This window comes from Pygocentrus nattereri, chromosome 8 (assembly GCF_015220715.1).
Source record: "Pygocentrus nattereri isolate fPygNat1 chromosome 8, fPygNat1.pri, whole genome shotgun sequence".
Classification (NCBI taxonomy): Eukaryota; Metazoa; Chordata; class Actinopteri; order Characiformes; family Serrasalmidae; genus Pygocentrus; species Pygocentrus nattereri.
The window spans coordinates 2,239,477-2,265,000 of NC_051218.1; the positions used below are offsets into that span (position 1 = coordinate 2,239,477).

General features: G+C 38.7%; 3 protein-coding genes across 6 annotated transcripts in view; 1 reads left to right on the plus strand and 2 right to left on the minus strand.

Moving 5' to 3' along the window:
* Positions 1 to 25,524, minus strand: part of tcp11l1 (t-complex 11, testis-specific-like 1) — a 350,112-nt gene that overhangs the window by 227,418 nt on the left and 97,170 nt on the right. The window lies entirely within an intron of this gene.
* Positions 5,583 to 13,518, plus strand: LOC119263856 (putative uncharacterized protein DDB_G0290521). Its single transcript, XM_037540465.1, has 8 exons — positions 5,583 to 7,470; positions 7,561 to 7,732; positions 7,915 to 8,145; positions 8,924 to 9,178; positions 10,191 to 10,256; positions 11,519 to 11,589; positions 13,103 to 13,146; positions 13,331 to 13,518. Exons 1-8 carry the CDS (start codon positions 7,270 to 7,272, stop codon positions 13,380 to 13,382), a joined length of 1,092 nt encoding a protein of 363 aa, XP_037396362.1. The 5' UTR covers positions 5,583 to 7,269; the 3' UTR covers positions 13,383 to 13,518.
* Positions 16,441 to 24,952, minus strand: LOC108419706. Of its 3 annotated transcripts, XM_037540449.1 has the most exons (18): positions 24,310 to 24,952; positions 23,227 to 23,552; positions 22,978 to 23,092; positions 22,808 to 22,870; positions 22,333 to 22,716; positions 22,135 to 22,233; positions 21,827 to 22,059; positions 21,139 to 21,317; positions 20,931 to 21,030; positions 20,447 to 20,794; positions 20,262 to 20,324; positions 20,098 to 20,152; positions 19,905 to 19,996; positions 19,695 to 19,809; positions 19,507 to 19,617; positions 19,059 to 19,226; positions 17,965 to 18,117; positions 16,441 to 17,824 (listed from the first exon to the last, which is right to left on the minus strand). In XM_037540449.1, the coding sequence occupies exons 2-18, from the start codon at positions 23,311 to 23,313 to the stop codon at positions 17,619 to 17,621; spliced, it is 2,571 nt and encodes an 856-aa protein (XP_037396346.1). In that variant the 5' UTR covers positions 23,314 to 23,552; positions 24,310 to 24,952; the 3' UTR covers positions 16,441 to 17,618. The 3 variants fall into 3 exon arrangements, with proteins under 3 accessions (XP_037396346.1, XP_037396345.1, XP_037396347.1); XM_037540448.1 differs by having other exon boundaries at positions 23,227 to 24,952; XM_037540450.1 differs by having other exon boundaries at positions 20,937 to 21,030; positions 23,227 to 24,951.

A 25,524-nucleotide genomic window follows, 5' to 3' on the forward strand; every position in this document is an offset into this window, starting at 1 on the left:
TAAAATAAATTTCATTTATAATTATCTGAATATTCTATACCTACTACACCTGCTTTTCTTTCCTGCTCACTACAACCTCCCCAGCACTGAACACTGACATCACCCAGCCACGCTACAAGACGTATCTGACCACGTCTGTCAGAGCTACTACTGATTATAAGACTGAGCAAAATAGAAGAGCTACTATTGACTATTTACGTCCATCTTTTGATGCCATCTCAGTGTCCTGAGTAACCTCAAGTTAGGCTGTTAATAGATTCTACATGTGAGGGACATTTTACCCCCAAGATACAATGTAACTGTACTCTCCCCTCAAAAGTACAAGGTCTATGAGTTACAAAGGTACATTACACCACATTCACTGACTTTTCAGTCCTTAACTTACTTAAACAGAAAGTAACAGTATAAAAAGCCCAGAGTCAAGATGGGACCCGAGGATAAAACGTGAAAACAGTGGCACTTTATTTGGATAGTCCACTTTAGATGCTGTGTAGACACTTAATTTACTTTCAAATGATATTCAGTCAAATATTTACTAAACTTTCCATCATTTTCTTTAACTCTAAACCTGCTCTAATCCTAATCCTAACCTTAACCTCAGCCCAAAGCCTAAACCCAACCCTCACTGGTCCTAACCCTACCCGTGGTCCAAATCCAAACTCGAAACCCACCCAGCGCGGTTTAGAATCAACTGAGCTTCAACAGATAGTTTGTAAACAATCTGAACATCTGTCGATAGTCTATAGTGGCCCATCCTAATGAAGTGAGACTGTGAAAACACAAAGAGCTGCTATGGACTAGTAGAGTTATGCTCCCTGACTGAAAGCGCTTGATGGTACCACCACCGTGACGACGCTTGTGGCCAAATGTGTGCCGTCCATTTCTCTTCCGCAGAAGTTTGACGGGTCAAACTGTGTTTTGTTGATTTTCTAAGTGAAAATGAGTTTGTCTAAAGAGTAAAAACGTAAATATGGCACTTTTTTTGTTGATTTTGTCCACAATTCTTATTTATTTACCGAGTTTAACGTATTGGGAAACAATAAAACTAAAATATGAAACATGCCAACTTTTGCTCAGGCCACTTTTTATGTCCCCACCCACCTCCCCCAGCCCCTCCCCCACCCACCCCCACCCACCGGATATGTTAAATTCAGCACATAAGCAGCAACCGTGCATTACTATGTGCAGAAGTTTGTTCTCTGTAACTTTTTTTTTCCACGTTGCACATCAACAAAACCACAGTTTGACCAGCGGCGCCCAAACGTTTGCATCCATCTGTGGACCTGAAACGCAGCCAGTCCTATTAACTAAAGTCCATTCAAATCACTGGTTTTAGGCTGGTTATAAACACATTTCAAAACAATGCACTGGATTACACTGTAAAAAAAACATCACTAGTCATTGGATTCACTCACATCTTTACTGATTATGCTTAATAATTATAATAGGACAGTGTGCACAGTTTGCATAGTCCGTGTGCATGAAAACACAGCAAGACACCTTTTGAATAATCATGATGTCACCAGTTCCGCCATCAAAGACATCATTTATTTAGGTTCGCTCAATATTTCATGAAGTGACATTTCTTATTTGGCATGATAAAAAATTCGATGTTTAAAAACAAACAAAAAAAAGCTCTAAAAACCGCCGTCTGGAAAATCAGCTTTTATAAGAGCCACAGCGGAAGTGACTGTAGTGGTGGGTGCAAGGAGTGACTTCAGCACAAAATGGGTTATTCTGGCACACCATGGGGGTGGGGGGCCGACAGAAAGACTGGCCCCTGAGGGGTCTGTATCTGTGCTTACCACTGGCCCGCTCTTCTGCCCACCCAAGACATAATGGACATTAAAATCTCCACTAGAGGAAAACGCCGCATTAGATAAGACGTTCTGCAGTCTAGGTGAAGACCCCAAACAAGTTTGCTTCATAAAACTGAATATGTGAATATGCGATACAAATTCTTGCTTTGTTTACTACCCAACTCCTGAACAGCTTCACAGAGAGGATACAAGGAGTGAGCTTTAGGCATCGACCACTATATCCACTAGTATCAGCATGAAATTTAATATCATTTAAACTCGGCTTGTGGTTTATGGAATTTTCACGGAATTAGCATTATTGCATAACAGGCTTTCAAAGCAAACGTCACTGAATTACTATAATCACACCTTTTCACTGTAGCCCACTTTTAATTTCAGCTTACCAGTTTTTGGTTTAAATTTATTGATTGATTTTATTCTTGGCCATTTACTCTTAAACATGCTTACCCATTATCCCGGTTACGCTACAGCCCCCAAGTTTGGTGCGAAGCTTTGGCCAGGTACGCTTTCAACACAGCACAGACCCTTCCCTTCGTTTTTATCCACATTTCTGAGTTCTCATAACACAAAACTCAGCTAAAAACACATTTTGCCTTTTCATCTCTGCACCTCTGAGGGCCCGTTTAAATGTTTGATTGTAATTCCACCCAAAATGTGGACACTTCGTTAAAAACTCATGATGTTTAAGGCTTAGTTGGGCCAACAAGGTGGGCTTTTAACCATCCCTTGAGTGAGATTTCCACTCAAGCTACTTTAACATGCTGTTTAATAATGGAGTGGTGGGCACCATAAGACAGAACTAAAACATCATTAAAACAAAAAATCAAAAAAACAAAAAAACAATATGAATTCTTCAATAAAAATGACTTGGAGCTGAATTCCTGGACAAGATTAAGTCTAGTCTCAGACTCGAGTGCAGCGTCAGTGGTGAATCTCCAGTGGAAAGTCTTAGTTTAGGATTATGCGTAATCTGGGTCTGGTAAACTGGCCCCTGCTGTTTTAACCTTGAACCCTAGAGTTATTATTGTTGGCAATTTAAATATATGATAAAAATATAAATAAAAATAAAACATGTAAATTATAAGAGTGAAATATTAAAGGGTGGGCCCATATATTGGCCCTTATAAAACATGCAAATTGATAGACTTAAAATTCTGTTAAAGGGCTCATATTAGGGCTGGAAGACCATTCGTTTCATACCAAAATCGCAATTTAAGAGAGCGCAATTTTCAAATCATAACAGCTGCAATTTTTTAGTTATAGCCTACTTTTAAAAATAAAATGCTGTCTTAAGTTTCAAGGGAGGAAATTTAACTGGCTAAGACAAAGTTGTGAAATGCCTGATTAGTCAGACCAATCAGAGGCAACCAAACCTCCATGTGCTGTGAAATCATACCCATAAATTAGGGGCTGTCTGGCCTACTATATTCAGGGGTCAAGCATCAAGCCAGAAAAAAAGTGAATAATCTGGTCTTCTTGGCCTTAATTTATAGAAAATAATTGCAATTAAAATCACAATATTAGTAAAAAAAAAAAAAAAATTACACATTTACCCCAAATCGCTCAGCCCTAGCTCCAATCCTGGAAAACCCTTATTTCTTAAATAAAGTAATATGCAAACATTGTCAAGGTTTCAAAGCATATCATTCACTATTCAGTCCACGCGGCCTCTGTGATGTCACAAAAACAAGCTCATTTGCATATATCCGCTTATTCAGCCTACAGCACTTCAGCCTCACCTATTCACGCTGAAGTATAAGAGCGTGTGTCAGGCATAAAACATGACAGCCAATCACAACAGAGCTCTTTTACATTTATCACTCTTAAGGGCACAGTCACAAAAACAGCCCGATTAATTAAGAGAAACTGAGCGGTTGGGAAAATGGTCACGCAAAGACAAGTTTTTGGTGCATAAAATCACACAATAATTATAAGTGCACCTCAAGGGAAAACAAGAAAAAGCAGGATATGGGCTCTTTAAACAAAAACGAGTCTGATATAGTCTGTAAACGTTATTCAAAATAAAAACTAAGCTGCAAAAACATTTTGTCCATTTTGAATAATAATAAAAAAAAACAAACAAAAAAAAAAACAATGCATTTGCATATTTGCCAATTCAGCCTTCAACAACTCAGCCACGCCCACTCACGCTTAAGTTAAGAGGTCTTACAGCCTGGACTGGTGTCTGAATGAGGCACAGCCAATCAGAGCGGAGCTCATTTACACACAACAGCCTTAAAAGCACAGTAACAAAAGCAGCCTGGATAAGCGGAGACCAGAAAGAAGGTCATGCATGAATGAATTATGATGTTTTTGGTAAACAAATGCACACAAAACATAAAAAATGTACCTCAAACGCAATAAAAATGTAGGATAGTGCTTTTAAGGCAGATTGCTTTCTTATTTGTTTTAAGTTAAAAAACGAGACATTTTTACAGAGCGGTGATCACACGTCAACAAATTCATGAACAAAGCCTGGCAGAAGTGGCCTGGAATTAAGACGGTCAGAAATAGGTCAGGCGCATGTTTCTTTTTCGCTCATTTTCGTGTAGCATCTACGCAGCAGTCCACGCATTCCACACCAAAGACAGCACAGGAAGACAAACGGGACAAAAGCTCCACGGCCGCCTTCCAAACACACCGTCACCGTCACGAGTGGCGCACATCTGCTCGACGCTATGTCCAAGTTAAAAGGGACAATGTCATAAAACATAGCATCTGTTGGTCTTGGTCACGGAGCGGCCACGAGCCGAGGTTTTAGAGTAATGGATAGGTATCGTCTTGCATGACTGAGTCAAGGGTGAGAAAAAGCAGGAGAAACAGTGGAGAAGTGCGGCCGCCTCCTACAGCACGGCGCACGAGGTAGAACACGGCACGCAGGGCCTAGCCATGCATGAAAGCTGGTCAGGTAGAGCCCTGTCAGAGAACATTCTCTTCACCCCGGAGAGCACGGCGCGGGAGAAAAGCAGCGATGGGACACGTGTTCACCTCGCAGAGCGGCCGCGTTTTAAAAACACACTGATACGGAAACCCCGGACGTGTCTCTTCTGTGCAGACGGGTGTTAGCGTTTGACCTGATTTGGGTGTATGTGTTGTCGTCGGTGGGGACGAGGAGCCGAGCGCAGGTCTGATAAAATGTGAAGCAAGGTGCAGATCTGCAGAGCAAAGACCCAAGCCAGGAAGATCTGGAGGCTCCAACAAACACTTCAGGACAGGCTTTAAAAAAGCTAGTTCTTCACATGATGCAACCCGGTCTCACTCCCTATGCGTATGAAATCGTACGCAAAACTAAACACTGGGATGCGTACTCATGCGTACGCAGAGAGCTGCGTACAAATGTTACGCCGCTATCAAATACATGTAAATACTCGCCGATTCCCGACAAATCGATCCCTAGGCTATATTTAGGTGTCCAAACTGATCGTAGTATCTACTCTGTACAGTATATTAACGCAAACGCTAAAAAAAGATGAGACATTTGACGTTTTACGAGTTGAGAGAGAGAGACATAGAGAGAGATGCACTTACTGAGCGAATGCCTAGAATACAGTGGGATTCGGTCAGAATTCTTCACTAAAAAGACCAACATAATCGCTTTATTAAAACCCTTCCTGAGCAATGATGTCTGAGGTAAATATAAGCGTGCTATACACTGGAGCACAGTATGTTCAGGCCTGCCACAGAGTAAGGGACGGAGATACACACCAATGAGCACACACGTTATTATTAATTAATAATAATAATAGTATTAATATTAGTAATTAATATATTATTCATAATTCTGTTATTAATTAATAAACTATGAGAGTTTAATAGTTTCATAGTTTAGGGTTTGTTCGGTTTGTTTTTGGCTACTTTTTTCTGATGTGTGGAGACAAACGTAATTTTCACCTAAACGTATTCCTTCTTTTATTCTCTGTTTCTGGTTCTTCTCAGGTTCTGATATGCCTAAATGAACTGATTAGTATCCAAGCTCAAATAATGATGGATTTTACATCTTCAGAAGTGATGTGCGAGGTTGCCAATTTAACAAAGGAATTTACTTTTAGTCATTCTTGTTCGTTTTAGTTAACCTCACTTGTAACAGGAATTCATTCATAATAGACCACGTATGGAAACATCCCAATATATGTATGTATTTAGTTAACAAGAATGTGCTCAGACAAAGACTCTTACTGTGAAGTTCTGGTTGCATTGGTAAGGTTGCTATCCAATTTGAGCGCGATTGCGACCATCGATATCAAGGTTTTGAAGCAAAGATCGTTTAAGGGAGGGGCTAAGTTAGGGCACTACATTTCATACAGCCTCATTTATGAAAGCTAATGCATTGAAGTGAAAGTGAGCGCCCCCCATCTTTCGGACTGTGTGCACTTCCGCCCGATCCTCTGGACACGGAACCACAGCTCGCTTTTCCCTCCACACGGTGAGTGTGTAAGCAGTCCGGTGCTTAACTTGACTTCGTTTTAATAACAGACACATGCAATTCTGAATACATTAACAGTTTTTTTTCATTAATATAAACTTAAATAAAATGCAATATTAAGTAGGAGCTCGGTTTAACATCCCAAGAGTATAAGACAAATGTGCACAGTCTGGTCATGCTGCTAGCTAAACTAGTAAACTAGCTTAGATTAGCTAGCATGCCTTTAATAAACTTGAGATTTTAATCACTCTTCCTTTTGTAAGTATCGCAATTTCTATAAAGTTATGTTGCCCTGTGCACCATGTAGTAGTTTACTTTTGACATGCTAAGAATGCGTGTCGGTGTTTAACAGGTGAAAATGTTCTTTGCTAGCTAGCATTAGAGCTGGCCTAATTAGAGCATGTGCCTAATATGTATACCTAAATAATCCACAGGTCTACACTAACATTACTCAAACTGTATGTCCATTAATGAATGATATAGAAATGACATTACAGCTAGAGCTGGTTGATATGTGAATTGTGAAAACATGAGTAAGAAGTTTTCATGATACGTGGTAGTATTTAATAAATGAGTTAAAATATTTTCAGAGTATAAACGCACAATGATATTTTTTTAAACATTTCACACACTGTGCTCTACCAAATCTAGTTGGAGAGGCCTAATTACTTTTATTACTGACAGTATCTGCAATATGCTCCGAAAAATTATATGGTAACATTAAATGTTTTGACATCTATTTTTTTCTTTTCACAGACCTTTCAGATCCCTCCTCACATCCATCTATCTCTCTATCCTTTATAGCGACCCAACGACACTTTTAAGAGCCACTCGTCTGTCTGTCTATCCATACATCCGTTTATAATCTGATTATAGATAATCAATTTGTCTATCTACCTATCTGTTTGTCTATCTATATATCTATCTGTCTATCTCTCTATCTACTTACCTACCTACCTCTCTGTCGTTCTACCTTTTTGGCTTTCTTTCTGGCTGTTCATCTGTCTGTCTGGCTGACTGGATACCATGCCAGGTTCAACCCAAAAGACCTGCCAGTCATGCAAGGCACAAATAAATGTTGGCTGTAAACACTGCAAGCTGTGTGGGGCTTCTCAGCCCCAGAAAGTGAAATTGCAGCAGGCCAAAGACAAAGCATCAAAGGAATGGGCCCAAAAAATGTTGAATGGAAGAAACACCTCAAAGCTGATAAATTCCACCAATCTTCTAGTAAGTTAACTAATAATAACTAATCACATGGACTGTTTACATACATGGGTTTTGTAATACTACTAATATGTACTTATTGTTAACTTACAGCTCCACAAGTTTCACATGTTGGGTTATTACCCCCTTCTTCTTCTTGGGAGGAGGAAGACGAGGCAGGCCACAAATTTTAGGGCAGATGTTTTTTATCCTCAGCAGTTTTCTTCAGAAATGGAGAGGACATCAATTTCTACAATTCGTTTGCTGTATGAAGGTCTTCTAAAAGGCATGTTGAAATTAAGTGCATTGAGTATTTCACTCATTCATTTTCTGTGTCTCTCATATCTGCTTATCAAATCAGGAGGAATGAATGTTAATATGTCCTTCAAAGGACTGTAATTACTATAACATTACATTATAATAGTGTGGTATTATAATAACATTATAGTAATGTTTTTCTTCACGTAGTGGCTCTTAATCCAGAAGCCAACCCCAACTCTTCAAATGCTCCTGAGACCAACACCAGCTCTGCCCATACTCCTGAGACCAACACCAGCTTTTCACATGCTCCTGAGACCAACTTCAGCTGTTCAGATGGTCCTACAGAGAACCCCAGCTCTTCAGTTGCTCCCCTTCATACTGAACCTACATACACCTTAATTCTTACTCCTGTTACATCTGAAAAGGAAAATTCCACAGGTGAGACCCTTGCAAGCAAAGAACACAAAAGTTCCTGTCAGATGGTAATATTCACTATTATTACTCTTTCAGTTTATTACATTGAACTGTTAATGGTGTATCACTACGCTCATAAATGTGTTTTATATTTGTGTATTTACACAGTCATTTATACATTGTTTATAGATACATACAGATTAGTCACAAATTTAAGCAATAAACAATAAAAATGTTCATTTGTAAGGTGATCCCAAGCTGCTAGAAAAGTTTATTGCCCCTTGGCATAGATGCAACCACCTTTATAATCCAGTGATTATTCTGGTCAAAATGCATCATTCATGTATGTCTCTTAACTAAAATCAGTCCTTCTGAGAGTGAAAGCAAGTACCAAAAAATAATGCTTAACATTCACTGAATGTGTTTGCGGGTCCAGAATTCTATTTCTCACTCATATAACATAATTTATTAAGGTTTCTATAAAGTAACTGAGTTAGAACATAGATGTTCGTGAAGGCTACATTAACTGGACTTTTTATCTTACGCACTTACTATATGGGCAATAGGCCGACACAATTAATTTTTTATCTTTGTTGGTCCAGTATTGTTCCCTTTCTGTTAATGGAAATAGAAGAGGTTTGCTGATAAATTGTGCAGCACAATCTACACAACGGTCAATTACTGTAAACTTGTAAAATATATTGGCGATGTACTTGGCACCATGAATGAAACACGAGAGGTTTGTATTATCGGTCATGCATTCTGTGGAACTGTAGTTAATAAAATATTTTCCTCAACTTAGTGGTTCTTAATCTGGAAGTCAACCCCAGCTCTTCAGATGATCCTGAGACCAGCCCCATCTGTTCAGATGCTCCTGAGACCAGCCCCTTCTCTTCAGATGGTCCTGAGGCTAGCCCCAGCTTTTCAGCTCCTCCTGAGCCCCGCAGCAGCTCTTTAGATGAACTCAATCCAATTCTCTCCCCTGTTACATCTGGAAATGGGAATTCCACAGACAAGTACCCCTGCAAGAAAAGAACACAAGAAGTAACACCAAATGGTAAATTATTAGCTTCACTATACTTTTTAAGGTTATTGCATTGAACTGTAATCAGTCATTATGCAATAATACGACAGACAAAACAATCTAAGATTACATTTTCACTTTCAGCAGAGAGTTAGCAAAAACAGCTAGCCTCTTGTTTACCATGAAAACTTGATAGTCTGTTTAGTTGTTGAACAATGGCACCCATGCCCATCATTTGCCTATTAAGCAACTGACACCCGCAATGCAGACCTAGCCGTGTTTAAATATCCCATAAACTAGTAAAGTAGATGAATGAAACGTTTGTCAAATCGTCAAACAATTAGCACCCACATCGGTACAGTTAATAAAACTATTGTATCATTGGAAACAAATCTAACCTTTATTAGATTCGTATTTGTGTAATCATAATTTTATGTATGTATCTGTAATGTATATGTATATTCAAATAATAATTCTGATGAAGAAATAATGTTGTTATATTTGTCATTGTTTCAGATCACTCTTATTGAACTGCGAATGAAAATAAGTATTAGATTCCTTAACATTCACTGAAGGAACCAGCAGGTTCAGACTTGTAGTCTTCCCTCCTTAAACTTTATAATACCTTGGTTGTTTTGCATTGTTTTCTATGTAGCAACTGAACAACAATGACAGTGCAAGTGAGACAGTAGTTTCTCCAGGTTGGAACCACATGGGTGACCATGTGGTTTATTTGAGACATGAATAGAACACTGAGATGAAATGTGTTTATATGGCCTACTTGTTTTGAACTCATATGAAGCAGAAATAAAATGCAGGGTAACAATACATGTAAAAAAAATATTTAACACTACTATTTAGACTAATTTTATGTGTAGTTATATAGATGCATAGTTATATAGTTTGCCTGTTTACTTCTAAATAAGAGTTGTGTTGATGTCTTCACTCAGCCAGAATGCATTGATGTCACAACTCAGCCAGCTTGTGCTGCAGCGAAAATTTCGATGTCACAGCTCTAACTACTAATATGTTTTCTTTCATCTAGTGTCCAGCTCGACATTTAATCGTACTTTTCCCTGCAAGAAAAGAAGAATAAAGATCAACCCAAGTGGTAAAATCATATTCTCACAATCTGGGGTTCTATTGGGTTCATCTATTTAATTGAATTGATGTATAACTGAAATTGTAATTATTTTTACCTAGACTAGTTTATTTGATTATATTAAGAAGAATGTAATATTTCAGAAATATTTTCTCAGGTGCCTGAAACATTTGCATAGTACCAAATACTGGTGCATGCAGCTCAAAAATTATAATTTCATCAAAAAGTTCATTTATTTCAGTAATTCAGTTCAAAAAGTGAAACTTATATATTGTATAGATACATGACAAACATAGTGATCTATTTCAAGTGTTTTTCTTTTAATGTTGGTAATTCTGGCTTACAGTCAATGAAAACCCAAAAGTCATTACCTTAAAAAATTAGAATATTATATAAGACCAATTTTTAAAAAGATTTTTAATACAGAAATGACTACTGAAAAGTATGTACAGTATATGCACTCAACACTTGGTCAGGGCTCTTTTTGCATGAATTACTGCATCAGTGCGGCGTGTCATGGAGGCGATCAGTCTGTGGCACTGCTGAAGTGTTATGGAAGACCAGGTTGCTTTGATGGCTGCCCAAACCATCACTGATTGTGGAAACTTCACACTAGACCTCAAGCAGCTTGGATTGTATGCCTCTACACTCTTCCTCCAGACTCTGGGACCTTGATTTCCAAATGAAATGCAACATTTACTTTTAGCTGAAAACAAGACCTTGGACCACTGAGCAGCAGTCCAGTCCTTTTTGTCTGTGAACTGCCAGCTTCTTTAGCAATGACCTTTTGTGGCTTACCCATCCTTGTGGAGGGTGTCAACGACTGCCTTCTGGACATCTGTCAAGTCAGCAGTCTTTCCCATGCTAGTGTAGCCTATTGAACCAGACTAAGGGACCGCTTTAAAGGCTTAGAAAACCTTAATTTTCTGAGATAATAACGTTTGGGTTTTCATTGACTGTAAGCCATGAACATCAACATTAAAAGAAATAAACGCCTGAAATAGATCACTACGTTTGTCTATCTATACAATATATGGCTTACACTTTTTGAATTGAATTACTGAAATAAATCAACTTTATGATGAAATTCTAATTTATTGAGATGCACCTGTACATTACAAACACTGGATATCTGGTAGGTTTACAGCAAAAGGTTGGCCCTGAGTACTAGAACCACTGCATTATAGGACATTGCTTTAATTAATCTAAATATATGACTACATACATTAACAAAGCTGGTCATAATGAAATTTGTACTGTTTGTACTTTAGAATGCCCTGTCCACACTATGGCTGACACCTACCCAGTCCAAAAAATTTTATCACAGAGGGTATCAAAAGAGGTGAGTGATCATTGTTTCAGTGTATAAGATAAGATAAGATAACACTTTATTAATCCTGAAGGAAATTGCAGATCCTGAAGGAAATTCATCTTTTGAATGCAAACTGAGATAAAGGGTCCTATTTTTATGATGTGTTAGGATAAACACATGCACAGTGGGAAAAAATATAGGCTATATTCCAAAATGAATGTCTCATCGTCACAAATCATCTACGTATCCAATCCAAGAACACATTAAAAGTAATTCAGCTCTGACTTAAGACTCAGTTCTACCCTGGTATAAACATGTTTAAAGCTACAGGTGTTCTCTGAATGTCTGGTACACCAAACACCCTGATGAGGTAAAATATTATGACCACATGCCTTATATGCTGTTGACCAAATGCCGCATGCCACCACAGTAGCTCCAACATGCTGAGGCAAGGCCTCTGAAGGTGCTCCGTGGTATACGGTACCCAGACATTAACTGCAAATCCTTTGCATCCTGTAAGTTGCAAAGTAGAGCTGCTGGATAGGACCTGCTGTTGCAGTACATCACAAATGCTTAATGTGATGTCACAAATGATTAAGCACAGATGCTTAATCTGCTTAAGATCTGGAGGTCAGGGAACTCTTTTGCATGTTCCTCAAACCGTTCCCAAACGGTGTGCAGTGTGGCAGGATGCATTATTAGGAGTCATCCTGAAAGATATCACTGCCATCAGGGAACCTGTACCTGACCCATAACAATGTTTAGGGAGGTGGAATGTGTCAAATTGAGCAACCCTCAGACAACCTTCTTTCATTGTTCCAAGGTATGATTCTCATGACGCATTGTGGGCGCATGGGACAAGCCTGGACACTCTGACAGGACTTTAGCTACAGCTAAACAGCCACATATAAGATAAGATAGCCTTTTATTATCCCACAGGGGTAAATTTGCAGCAAGGTGCAATACATTGTGTAGCTAGTATTAAATGTTTTTTTTTTTTTATTATTATTTGTGACCCAGTAGCCCAGACAATATAGCCTTCATTGTCTCATCAATGAGCTTTGAGCACCCAACACCTTCTTGCAGGTTTGTGATTTGCCATTTCTGAGATGCTCCAGATGCCCAGGCTTCTGATGATTTGGTCACTCAGGTCTTCAATCTTGCCGATTTCTCCCTAGAACCAACATGCTGACTATGAGAAGCAACTGTTCAGTTGTAATGTATCACAAACCTTGACATGCGTCACTGTCATAATATCGGTGTTTGCTTCATCTGTGAGTGGTCATAATGTTTTTTACTTTGAGGTGTATAAATCTTGTGATTTTATGATGAGTATTATCTTGAAACTGATGCTGTTTATTGTTCTGTCTTTGAGATGACAATATTTGTAGCCAAGTCCTAGACTGAATGAAACCACTGTGGTATTGTGTGTCGATTCAGCATAATGTCTTAGAAGATGTTGTGGTGTATTTGTAGCGAGACCAGGTCAGTAACACTGTAATTGGACTGTGGAGTGTAATGAATAATTTATATTTCATCATAGGGCACAAAAGAGGTCAAAGTCCGTTGGCAGCAGTGTTCTGGGTGGTATGTGAACTTTGTCATTTGTGATTTAATTCTGAAATTAAAATGTGAAAGTTTATGTACTTACATAAGCAAGTCACTGCGGAGGATAGAGAGGATTACAAGGCTCATTTCTATTCACACTCCGATTTATAAGAATGTATTTTACGTAATGTGATGCCTTATATTTTGTTTTCTTTTTTTGCAGTGGCATCAAGTGGAAAGACACATGGGAGCCTTTCAACGAGATATTCCCGTAGTAATGATTTGAAATAATACTCTAAATTATTCATTTTGGAATTTTGATGTTTAGCATAACTATTTCTAGGTGATGTGTTATTTATTCATCATTACCCTTGTCATTCATAAGGTTATTATTGTTCAATAAAGATATTGTGCAACATCTTAAAACAATACTTGTATGTGGAATTAAAGTGTTTACCCCACACACCTTTTCTTTACCTACATATCACTTAAAATTGATATAATATTGTAAAACTTCATGTTGTATTTCTAATTGTTCTTAACTTGTAGCACCACATTCTCAGAATCAGTCATGTTCGCAATTTCAGTGATACACTATATTGTCTGTTTTGCCAAAAGTAACAATCAAAACTTTTGGTCATACAATTACCTGCAGAAAGCTCTGGGGCATTGTTGGGTCATTATCACTTATTTTATTGATTAGTCAGTCACATGCTTACACCAACATTAGATTTGTAATGATTTTCACTTATTCTAAAACATCATTATACTTTAAAATTAATGGTTGGGTTATTTTTGTACCATGAAGTGTATTGCGCAGGTTTATAGACATGGCCCTGTTCTACACTGGCTGTGTACTTCAACATAAACGATAAAGTTGTGTAATGATAAAAACAGATCAGTAACACGATTGGATATAAAAGAGCATCCCAGAGTTTCAGAAGTAAATAAGGAAATCATGGACATGGATCATCATCCGGGCTAGAGGAGGAGAGGGACCATCTGGTTTGTCATCGGAACACAAAAGGCCAGCATGCATGGTGGTATGTGGTAGAGGGCTAAGTGGATAAGTGCATATGGCATTTGGCATTGTGCACAGTTTGGCAACGACAAATGACATTTGATGCATTGTGAAAGGAAAAATAGGACAAAGGACACCCCAAACCATTCATGTATATACCTGTGCCCTTGTAATTCAGGGTGTGAGTTTGAAGAGGATTGGAGAAAGTCAAAAATTTGGTCCAAAGGGTTTTTTTGGACCAAAATTTTGACTTTCTCCAATCCTCTTCAAACTCACACTCTGACTTAGGGAGACCCAAACTTGGACTGTGCTGGTCTTATTTTCAATGTAGGTCACTCCAAAGCAGAGATCTCATAATCCATAATCTTGATCCTACTTCACATCTATATGACATAGTTCAAATAGGTGTGAATTTGCATCCCAATTGACATTATTTGACACAGTTCATATAGATGTGAATTTGCATCCCACTCACAAAGAATGTTCATGTGGGCAGGCCCTTGTTGCTAGGTGCTTGTAACAATGGACTAACCATGTATATATAGTGAAGAGTAACACTCTATGAGGGGGTGCAGCTACCTCCATCCATTGGCCCGCACCACCCAAATCCATATTACATTATGATATATGATGTAATATATGTATGTATGTATCTAATATGATGTATCTAAATTTTGGTTCAGCTGCGCTCAGCGGTTGGCCCTGTCTGGCCCTGTCTCCGCCCTTTGACCTAGGGGTCCGTGCTTGCAGTATGTTCATCTAGGGGGACTTTACAATGCGTCCATGCAGCAGCATGTGACTGCATTCATGCGTTGGGCCACAGAAGCATGTTATATGCCTGATTTTGCCCCTATAGTGCTCTATATAGTATAGCCCATAAGGGCACCTTGAAAGGTTTGCCACGTGTCTGCCCTTTGATCTAGGTGTCCGTGCTTGCAATATGTTCATGTGGGGGTCCTATGCAATGCGTCCCCGAGGCAGAAACTGTTGAGCATTCTGTTTTTATTTACATTTTTAGGGTCATAAATCATGTCACATAATTCAATATGTGACATAATTCATCAGCATGATAAAACATTTTTTTATAAACTTGATATTTTCATATAAGCTTGAAAGGTGCCTCCTACTTTATTTCTTATATAAATAATCAATGTATGAAATTTCACATTTATATGTGAATTAGTTGCTGAATTAGAGTTTTTTAAAGTGTGCAAATTTTTGTTATTCCTGGGGGTGTTGCTGGACCTCCAGGGGTCAAATGGCATTAAGAACTGTATATATGACTCTTCTATCATGCAGAACAACCTAGGCAGAGATACTGGGAGTCTGATACCAAAAAATGTTCCCTTCTTCCCAGTTCTTATGTTATTGCTTCTAGTGGCAGTTTGGAGTTGCACAGGCACAAGGTCACCAGGCACAGCGCTGCATTCATATGCAGGCTTTGCAATGCGCAGCGCTGGACTGGTGAAACCTGTGGAAATAAGGGAGACAAGACACCAAACCCAACGAGGACTAGGTGTTTTGGATTAATACTCAGGTGATTGGGAATTGGGTAGGGATGGTGTAAAGTGTGCTCCCCTAGAGGTGGAGGCAGGAATGGAGGGAGTAGTCGTGTCCCCAGAGCTGGGACGCCGACCCCCCGTGACACCGTGCAAACACACAGTGGGGCTGCCGAGTGCTGAAGCATGTAAAAAATACCTATGTCCTCTGTTGCATGATATTCCAGGCAGTTGCTAGGGAGTTACTATGTCATTGCTAGGGTGTTGCTAAGTAGTTGCTAGGGTGTTACCTGGCAGTTGCTATGACATTCCAGGTGGTTACTAGAGTTTTACTATGTTGTTGCTAGGGTATTACTAGGTAGTTGCTAGGGTATCCCAGGTGGCTGCTAGGGTGTTACCAAGTGGTTGCTATAGAGTCCTAACTATGTGGGTATGTGTGTGCATGCATGTTAGTGTATATGTGTATTTAGCAGAAGTGTCATGAGTGTGAGGGAGAGGGACCCTGCGTGTCTGTGAGACTGAGTGGCCTACTGCTGCATCATCGGTTTAAAAAACTGCCCCATTCATTCCTATGGGGATTTTAAAATATTTAAACTTAAATTTATTAAAAACTATAAATCCTATCGGATCCAAAAATACACAGCACAGGTCTCGTCATGATTATCTATGTAACGGTGTTTGCACAATTTTCCATCTGTGTTGGTGACCTACTTTTCCTGCACAGCATGTTTGCCCATTAATATAACTTGAAGATTAATGTAATGTATAGTGCATTTTCATGGTGAATAAAAAAAGACAAAGTTCTCTACCATAAAGATTCAGATACAGTACCATTTATTCACAATGTAAAGCATTTTTTTTCTTGACAATTGTCCATATTAACATTAGACTAAGGATAAATGCACAGAATAATACCAATTCAGCAGTATCCATTATGTGCACTGGAAAGTGTACAGCGCGTTTCATGATAGTATGCAAATTTAACTGTATATGCACAATGAAGACTATATACAAGCTTCAGGGGTCTTGTCTCCTGTGCAAAAACTGCCTCCTCAATTATATAATTACACACATACACACAGATATAACAATGAAATTAATTCAGGCTATTCTCAGGCCTGTGATACATATATAGTAATTCAGCACAGCTCGAATAAGACGTGAATGAGTAGGTGTCCTTTGTAATTTTTGTGATCAAAAGAACAGATTATAAAATTTAATAATAAAAAGTGTTTTTCACTCCCAGAGATGTCTTCTCCACCCAACACAGAATTGGCCAAAGCAATTACAGGTAGTTCTCGACTTACGACGACGACTGGTTCCAACAAACCCGTTGTAAAGCTGATTGGACGTAACTCGAGTAGGCTATATGTACAGTACTGTGTAATGATGTTATGAAAATCTTTAAATCATATTTTATCATCATTTTCCTTATTATTGTTATATGTCATACTTTTCTTTGTTCATTTTATGTCATTTGAAGCGTCTATTAATACACTTTCTTTTTTTTTTACAGTTAATTTAAAGTAAAACACTAATTGCAATTCAGAACATAACATATCTTCCGGGATGATGGTCAACCCCTTGTTATTCCGAGTGCCGATCGTGATTGTTTTTTTCCAGTGTCAATCAAAATACTCTTCTCTTCCATTGTGCGCTCTTTAGCTGAATCTCAAACCGCGTACTACAACACTAGAAAGCAAGCCTAAGTAGTGCACTACGCCAACGGCCGCTACTATTTAGGCAAGTCTCGGTTGTAATTCGGCTGTTGATTCGCTTTTCATTTGAGAAAAAGAACTAAGCACGAATTATAAGTTAAATTCTTAATTCTTAAATTCGTAGCTCACCTTTCATAAAACGGTCGTAAAGTCGAATGGACGTAAGTCGAGAACTACCTGTAAATGATGTGGTGATAATGCACCACATCATGCACCATAAGCTGTTTTGAAGCCCAAAGAACTAGACATGGGTATTTAATAATCTCAATGTACTTATGAAGAATCAATGTCATTGTCATCATCAGATGTGTCCTCCACATCTGACACTTGTTCCTCCCTGTCCTCAGACAGCATATCTTGGGATGTCATTTCTCCATGAAGAGCCAAGCTGAATGATGCTTTTGTGTGATGTACTTGGGCATTCACAACACTCAATCTCCTCCTCAACATGCTGTGATATCCACAGTGTGCGCCATTGCCTAAGAATTGGATGAAAAAGCAGATTAACAATGCCCCCCACACCAGGTTTTGCTGAAGCACAAATAGTCCTTCAATCAAGTTGCATACTCTTGACTACATACTGCAAAAATGCTATTAACTGCAATGATGAAAAACTTACTTTGGTCCAGCAGTAAGGTTTTTAGACTCCCAGCAACACCTATGAGGGAGTTCAAGTGCCTCCTCATCTCCTGAACTACAATTTGCTCCTCCTCTTGCATTCTCCTGATCACCATCACCTGGTCAAAGATGGCCTTCTTTGTTCTGAGATCAGCTGTTCATAGAAAGAAATAGAAATATTTAAGCTTACAGCAAGTCAGACCTGCCAACCTGGGAATTCTTTTTGAGTAGCAACTTCTTGCGGTGGGGTGGCACAGCACATCACAGCAAGGCACGGCACAAGGTCAGGTACATTTGCACTCGGGCAACAGGTATCAGTGAATGCATGCATAAAAAACAAAAACATCTCAATCCAATACTCGAACATTTCACAAACATTTCACTCGAGCACAGAAAGCAGTCGAAGGTGACACATGGCGTGCGAAGACAATCGAGAATGAAAAAGGCGGTTTGAGCGCAACATGATGATAAACACGCACGCAGGACTTCTTGCTGTGCTCACGAGTTTCACATTCACGCTCGCAGGGGGATATTTACACAAGCGAAATGCTAAAACTTAAAAAAAAAAAAAGTTTATATTTTGCATCTTGTTTTTGAGTAGCCTAGTTTTGACATTGACAATTCACAATTCCCATATCCTGCCAGTTACCTCTGAAACTGTTTAGTACAGTCCTCCCTTTAAAACCAGTCACAGTATGAAGATGGACTGAGAGGGATGAAAACTAAATTCGTTACTTTCGTTTTGACGGCTCTCCGCTTGTAGCCTGTTTGAAGAGTTTAAAACTACCACTATGATTGGTCAAAGTCTTCCCAACTGGTTGCTGCCCAATGCAGTTACACCCATAGACAACCTGCCCAGTGCGCAAATGCACAGACAGTTGAACTCAAAGCCATCGATGGCTTTTCTCGTATTTTGAAGTGACAAATCGTAGCAGCGTAGTTTGATGTCTAAATGCGTATCTGCTACGCAAAATGCGTAAAGGTTGGCAGGTCTGGCAAGTGCTGGCTCTACCTATTAAGCAACACAAGCAGTTATTTAGGATGTATTTAGTATGCAAAAGCTACATTTGAGCTCTGTATTGTACATGTTCTTACTGGGTCCAAGATAAGTCCAGGACCACACAAAATTTTCAGTCAAGAGAAGCTCATCAACAGCAGGCAGAATGATGTCCGTCTGTTCACGTAGCTCTTCAATAGCAGAAGATAAAGCTGCCTTTTCCTCTGCAATTTTCTGGCGCATCTTATGTCGTCTCTTGTTGCTGTCTGCGGAAGAAAATATCAGTCTACTTATTCAAAGTTTACTTAATCAATATCACTATTCACTTTCACTTCACTGGAGAAATAGGCTGACAGTATTTTGTTGTACTGTACAATCCTATATAGGCATAATGACAATAAAGTTGACCTGAATTGAATATAAAGACCTGAATAACATGCACAACAATATTTACATAATTTACATGATGTTATGTTTAGTACATTACAAAAGAAAGAAACAATCAGTTGGCTGAAAGAAAAATTGCTAAATAATGAGGAATCATACCTGTCTGACGGTAAAGGCGATGTTTCCTCTGCATGACACTAAGGTACAGTCCTTCAATTTTCTTCTTCAGAATGACCTCCCTTGAGGCTTCACCCTCCAAACTAGAATTTGCTATTAGGAAAAAGTGACTTTAGAATAAAATATTACTGAATAAGGACACAAGATCAATATTTACTTCAGTATATTACCTTCAGGCCAGTGTTGCACCTCAGTGACCCACTGTTGGATAACAGCATCATCAATCCTTAACTCAGCTTTGAGCTCCTCCAGCTTAAGCTTATCATCTGCCACTCTCTGGACGGCCTTTAATATTACCAAATCATATCACCAAACATTTTTCAGTATTCAGTAACATTTTAAAAGCGTTAAGAACAGTTCCAGTCAGTTAAATGGGGTACCTTAGCATATCTTTGGGCCAATATTTTGTCCATGTTACTCATTTTCTTTTTGTTCCACCCCATTGCCAGAACTGTGAGCATGTCTGTTCTTCCTGTAAACAAAAAGTTTGAAACATTTAACTTCATTGTAATTTCAATGGCTGTGTATCACAAATACATGTGATGGGTTTATTGTATACCAAAAAATACTTACCACCTTTAGACATGTATTTTGTGGAGATAGCAGCCCTGGACAGGAAGCTATTTACCTAACATAGATATAAATGTCAGTAATTTTTCATTATCATGCTCGAACTATCAAGTCTCATTACAACCTCTACACTTCAACAGCTACATAGTGCTTTAAATTATCTTTACCTGCTCCACTTCCTCACCAATGGTATTGCCAGCGCCTTCTTGATTGCGTCCACCCCATTTCAACTGTAACACAGTTTTTGAGAAATCTTGGGAATAGTTTTCAAATTGATTTAAAATTCATATTTTGGTTTGTTTAGCCAACAGTTTTCACATAGCTGTTGAGATTTTATACAACCTTTGCTTACCTCACATGTCCAGGAGTGTGCTTTGGCATGCATCACTGAAAGAAGTGGATGCATCTCCAATAGTCCCTGCAGTTCAGAGCACTTATTGGAGACCTTTTCCAAATACGGATAATACTTGCATGCCACATCTGAACAGAAAAAGGAAACATTTGAGGGGGACAGTTCCTTCTGCAGATACAGAGGGTAAGCATAAATCTCCCCTCTGAACATATTCAGTGCTCTCAAAAGCACCCCATGCCGGCACACAGCGATTTCCAGCCCCTCCTCATCAATTTTTGAGGCAGATTTCCCAGAATGCTCTTTTGCAGCTGTCCATTGTGATGATCCGCACATTCCTTTCCCAGGAGTCTATAATTAAATAAAACAGCACAAAAATGCAAGGATTAGAAAAGAAAAACGAATGTGTTACACAAATAAGTAATTAATTTAAACAGATCAATGAACACAAAATATAAATTCTTAAAAAAAAAAAACATTAGTGTACATTTACATGTTTGGTTGCCTGCTGGATTTGAGCAACAAAACTTGACACCTCCTCATCTCTGGCCAGGAAGGTGCCATCAAAAAGTCCCTTTGTGGCACTTCTGCACAATAGAAAAAGCTAGATTTCTGTAATGCTACAAACATGAACAGCTTTTGAAACAACATGTGTTCTGTTTGAAAAAAGAAGTATTCTGAACACAACTTCATACCCTGATGCATTCTTAAATCGGTATAATTTTCTATTTCCATCCACTGATACAGCATGCATTTGTGGTGAACATGCTGTACACCGGAAGGGCTCAACTTCCAACAGTTTGTCCACCTCATGCTGCGCGTAGCACCACTCCAGAAATGACCGCTGGAATGTGTCACCACATATTTTTCCGGTCTTGCAAAATAACAGAAAAAACACAAAGGTGATGAACTAATTGTACACATACATTTCTTCATTACATGTAATTAAAAAATACTTCAACACATTGTGTACCACACATTATACACCACACTGACGGCCAGAGTACAGCACAGTAAAGTAATTAGCTGATGAGTTAAACCAGGGGTGCTTGAGCAGGAATAAAATTACCAAACTGTGCAAAACTATCAGGGCATCCAGGTCCAGAGTTCCTTACCTCAAAATATAACAAGAACCACCAACACATTTTAACCTGTAAATGGGCATGTAAAAACCTCATGTGGGCATTTTTCACCCCAACCAAGGTCGCATACCTTCTATGTACAAATTAGAGAATAATGTAAAATAGATAAATGTATTCTACAGCACCTTTAAACAAATAGAAATAGGTTCTGCTTGATTGGAAAGACCATCTGCAGCCACAGTGACCCTTTGTGGATAAGACTGGCCCTGATCTACAACAAAGAAATATGATGCACGCTTACTCTGCCAAAATACTTTGTTCTTTCATCAAGCATTCCAATAAATGCTTGACGAGAAAGCCCAGGAGCCAGCTGCTTCAGATCCTGGAAAGACTGGAACAGGTCTACATGGAAGATGGTCTGGTGGTTGATGGTAGCAGGCCAATATCCACATTGTACTAGTTCATCAAGTCCAGTGGTCCAGCTTTTCATGCACTGAGAACAGCTCAATGTTGGCAAATTTAGTTGGTACCGTCCTGAAATCAAAAAGAGCTGTGTAAGCAGCATGAATTCAGTCGTTTGCATTTAATTGAACTGAACCAAGTACTTACCATTAATTCCAACAAGGATGACCTCTTTGCCACAGGTCAGCTTTAGCTGACTGGGAGAACAGGTACACTGTTGAGGTAGACGAACCGGCAACAGTCGAACTAAAACACAGAAGAAAAAAATTAATGGCAACAAAATTAATCAGAGCTGAAAAAACAGATGGCAAACACATTGCACAACTATTTAAAAGAATTTAAAATCTTCATGCTTTATCTGGTGTGACCCATCATTTTGAAGTTGAATGATCATGTTTGGGGCTAAGGGTTGATAGAATCCCTCAAACATGGCTTCTCGGTTATGGAGGATGTGCTGATGTATCTGTGTATCGCAGGAACTGCACAGGAACTGTCTTGGCAAACAATCTCTGCACCTCACAACAGATGTGTTTTGCAGGCAGATGTCACAGATATAGGTGTCTGTGTGCTCTGCGAGAAATATGTTTTTAACCATGGCTGATCTAGAAGCATTCCACTTCTCTGAGCTTTGAGCTTGCCGTTCAGCCCAGCTTAGTGGCACAGTGCCCTTCTCTTGTGGAGGAATGTCCCTGAGAATGTCTTGCAGTGCATTAAGTTCTTGAGCACTATCTGTAAATGTAAGACAAAAAATATTACTAAATTATTAAATGTGTGACTAACAGTTAGGTATGTATAATCTGTGTAACAGATTTCTACTGACCATAAGGTGTTGGCTCAGGCTGCTGAAATACTGGTTCAGCCACTTCAGAACTGCTCCTTTTACCTGAGTTTGGAACAAAAAGCAATGTGAGACCAAGGTACATTTTCATTATTAAACTATCAGAAGACCTGTACAATTCAAATTTAGAGACCAAAAAGAACATTTATTACGTGTAGTCGAGTTATAAGTCTTTGGGGGAAATTTTGGAATAATTTGTCCTGAATTATCCCTCTGTCTCCAACTAACAACACCAGATACGGGTTTTGCCGACCTTCTTTTCTTTGCCTATGATTGTAAAATAAAAATTAGTACACATACCCAGGCTCATTAAACTGCTTCAGTAAATATCCATAATAAAGATCATGCCATGCTCATACTGTTACCACAACATGTAAAAAGAAAAAAAAACACAGTATTACCAATTTTGGATTGAGCTCTGCTGCAAGTCTCTGTGCTTCCTGAAGAAGCTTGTGGAATTTATTACCAGAGTCTCCTTCAGAGTCCATGGTGTAAATGAAGGCAAAAATATGACACCTACAGATACACAGACAGACAACAGATGCACACACACAGACAATGCAGACAGATAAACAGGTAGACAGATAAACACCAAGACAGACAGACAGATATATGGATGGATGAATGGATGTATGGATAGACAGACAGACGAGTGGCTCTTAAAAGTGCCGTTGGGTCGCTATAAAGGATAGAGAGATAGATGGATGTGAGGAGGGATCTGAAAGGTCTGTGAAAAGAAAAAAAAAAGATGTCAAAACATTTAATGTTACCATATAATTTTTCGGAGCATATTGCAGATACTGTCAGTAATAAAAGTAATTAGGCCTCTCCAACTAGATTTGGTAGAGCACAGTGTGTGAAATGTTTAAAAAAATATCATTGTGCGTTTATACTCTGAAAATATTTTAACTCATTTATTAAATACTACCACGTATCATGAAAACTTCTTACTCATGTTTTCACAATTCACATATCAACCAGCTCTAGCTGTAATGTCATTTCTATATCATTCATTAATGGACATACAGTTTGAGTAATGTTAGTGTAGACCTGTGGATTATTTAGGTATACATATTAGGCACATGCTCTAATTAGGCCAGCTCTAATGCTAGCTAGCAAAGAACATTTTCACCTGTTAAACACCGACACGCATTCTTAGCATGTCAAAAGTAAACTACTACATGGTGCACAGGGCAACATAACTTTATAGAAATTGCGATACTTACAAAAGGAAGAGTGATTAAAATCTCAAGTTTATTAAAGGCATGCTAGCTAATCTAAGCTAGTTTACTAGTTTAGCTAGCAGCATGACCAGACTGTGCACATTTGTCTTATACTCTTGGGATGTTAAACCGAGCTCCTACTTAATATTGCATTTTATTTAAGTTTATATTAATGAAAAAAAACTGTTAATGTATTCAGAATTGCATGTGTCTGTTATTAAAACGAAGTCAAGTTAAGCACCGGACTGCTTACACACTCACCGTGTGGAGGGAAAAGCGAGCTGTGGTTCCGTGTCCAGAGGATCGGGCGGAAGTGCACACAGTCCGAAAGATGGGGGGCGCTCACTTTCACTTCAATGCATTAGCTTTCATAAATGAGGCTGTATGAAATGTAGTGCCCTAACTTAGCCCCTCCCTTAAACGATCTTTGCTTCAAAACCTTGATATCGATGGTCGCAATCGCGCTCAAATTGGATAGCAACCTTACCAATGCAACCAGAACTTCACAGTAAGAGTCTTTGTCTGAGCACATTCTTGTTAACTAAATACATACATATATTGGGATGTTTCCATACGTGGTCTATTATGAATGAATTCCTGTTACAAGTGAGGTTAACTAAAACGAACAAGAATGACTAAAAGTAAATTCCTTTGTTAAATTGGCAACCTCGCACATCACTTCTGAAGATGTAAAATCCATCATTATTTGAGCTTGGATACTAATCAGTTCATTTAGGCATATCAGAACCTGAGAAGAACCAGAAACAGAGAATAAAAGAAGGAATACGTTTAGGTGAAAATTACGTTTGTCTCCACACATCAGAAAAAAGTAGCCAAAAACAAACCGAACAAACCCTAAACTATGAAACTATTAAACTCTCATAGTTTATTAATTAATAACAGAATTATGAATAATATATTAATTACTAATATTAATACTATTATTATTAGTAATTAATAATAACGTGTGTGCTCATTGGTGTGTATCTCCGTCCCTTACTCTGTGGCAGGCCTGAACATACTGTGCTCCAGTGTATAGCACGCTTATATTTACCTCAGACATCATTGCTCAGGAAGGGTTTTAATAAAGCGATTATGTTGGTCTTTTTAGTGAAGAATTCTGACCGAATCCCACTGTATTCTAGGCATTCGCTCAGTAAGTGCATCTCTCTCTATGTCTCTCTCTCTCAACTCGTAAAACGTCAAATGTCTCATCTTTTTTTAGCGTTTGCGTTAATATACTGTACAGAGTAGATACTACGATCAGTTTGGACACCTAAATATAGCCTAGGGATCGATTTGTCGGGAATCGGCGAGTATTTACATGTATTTGATAGCGGCGTAACATTTGTACGCAGCTCTCTGCGTACGCATGAGTACGCATCCCAGTGTTTAGTTTTGCGTACGATTTCATACGCATAGGGAGTGAGACCCGGTTGCATGATGACAACCATGTTGGTTCGAGAGCTTGTGTCC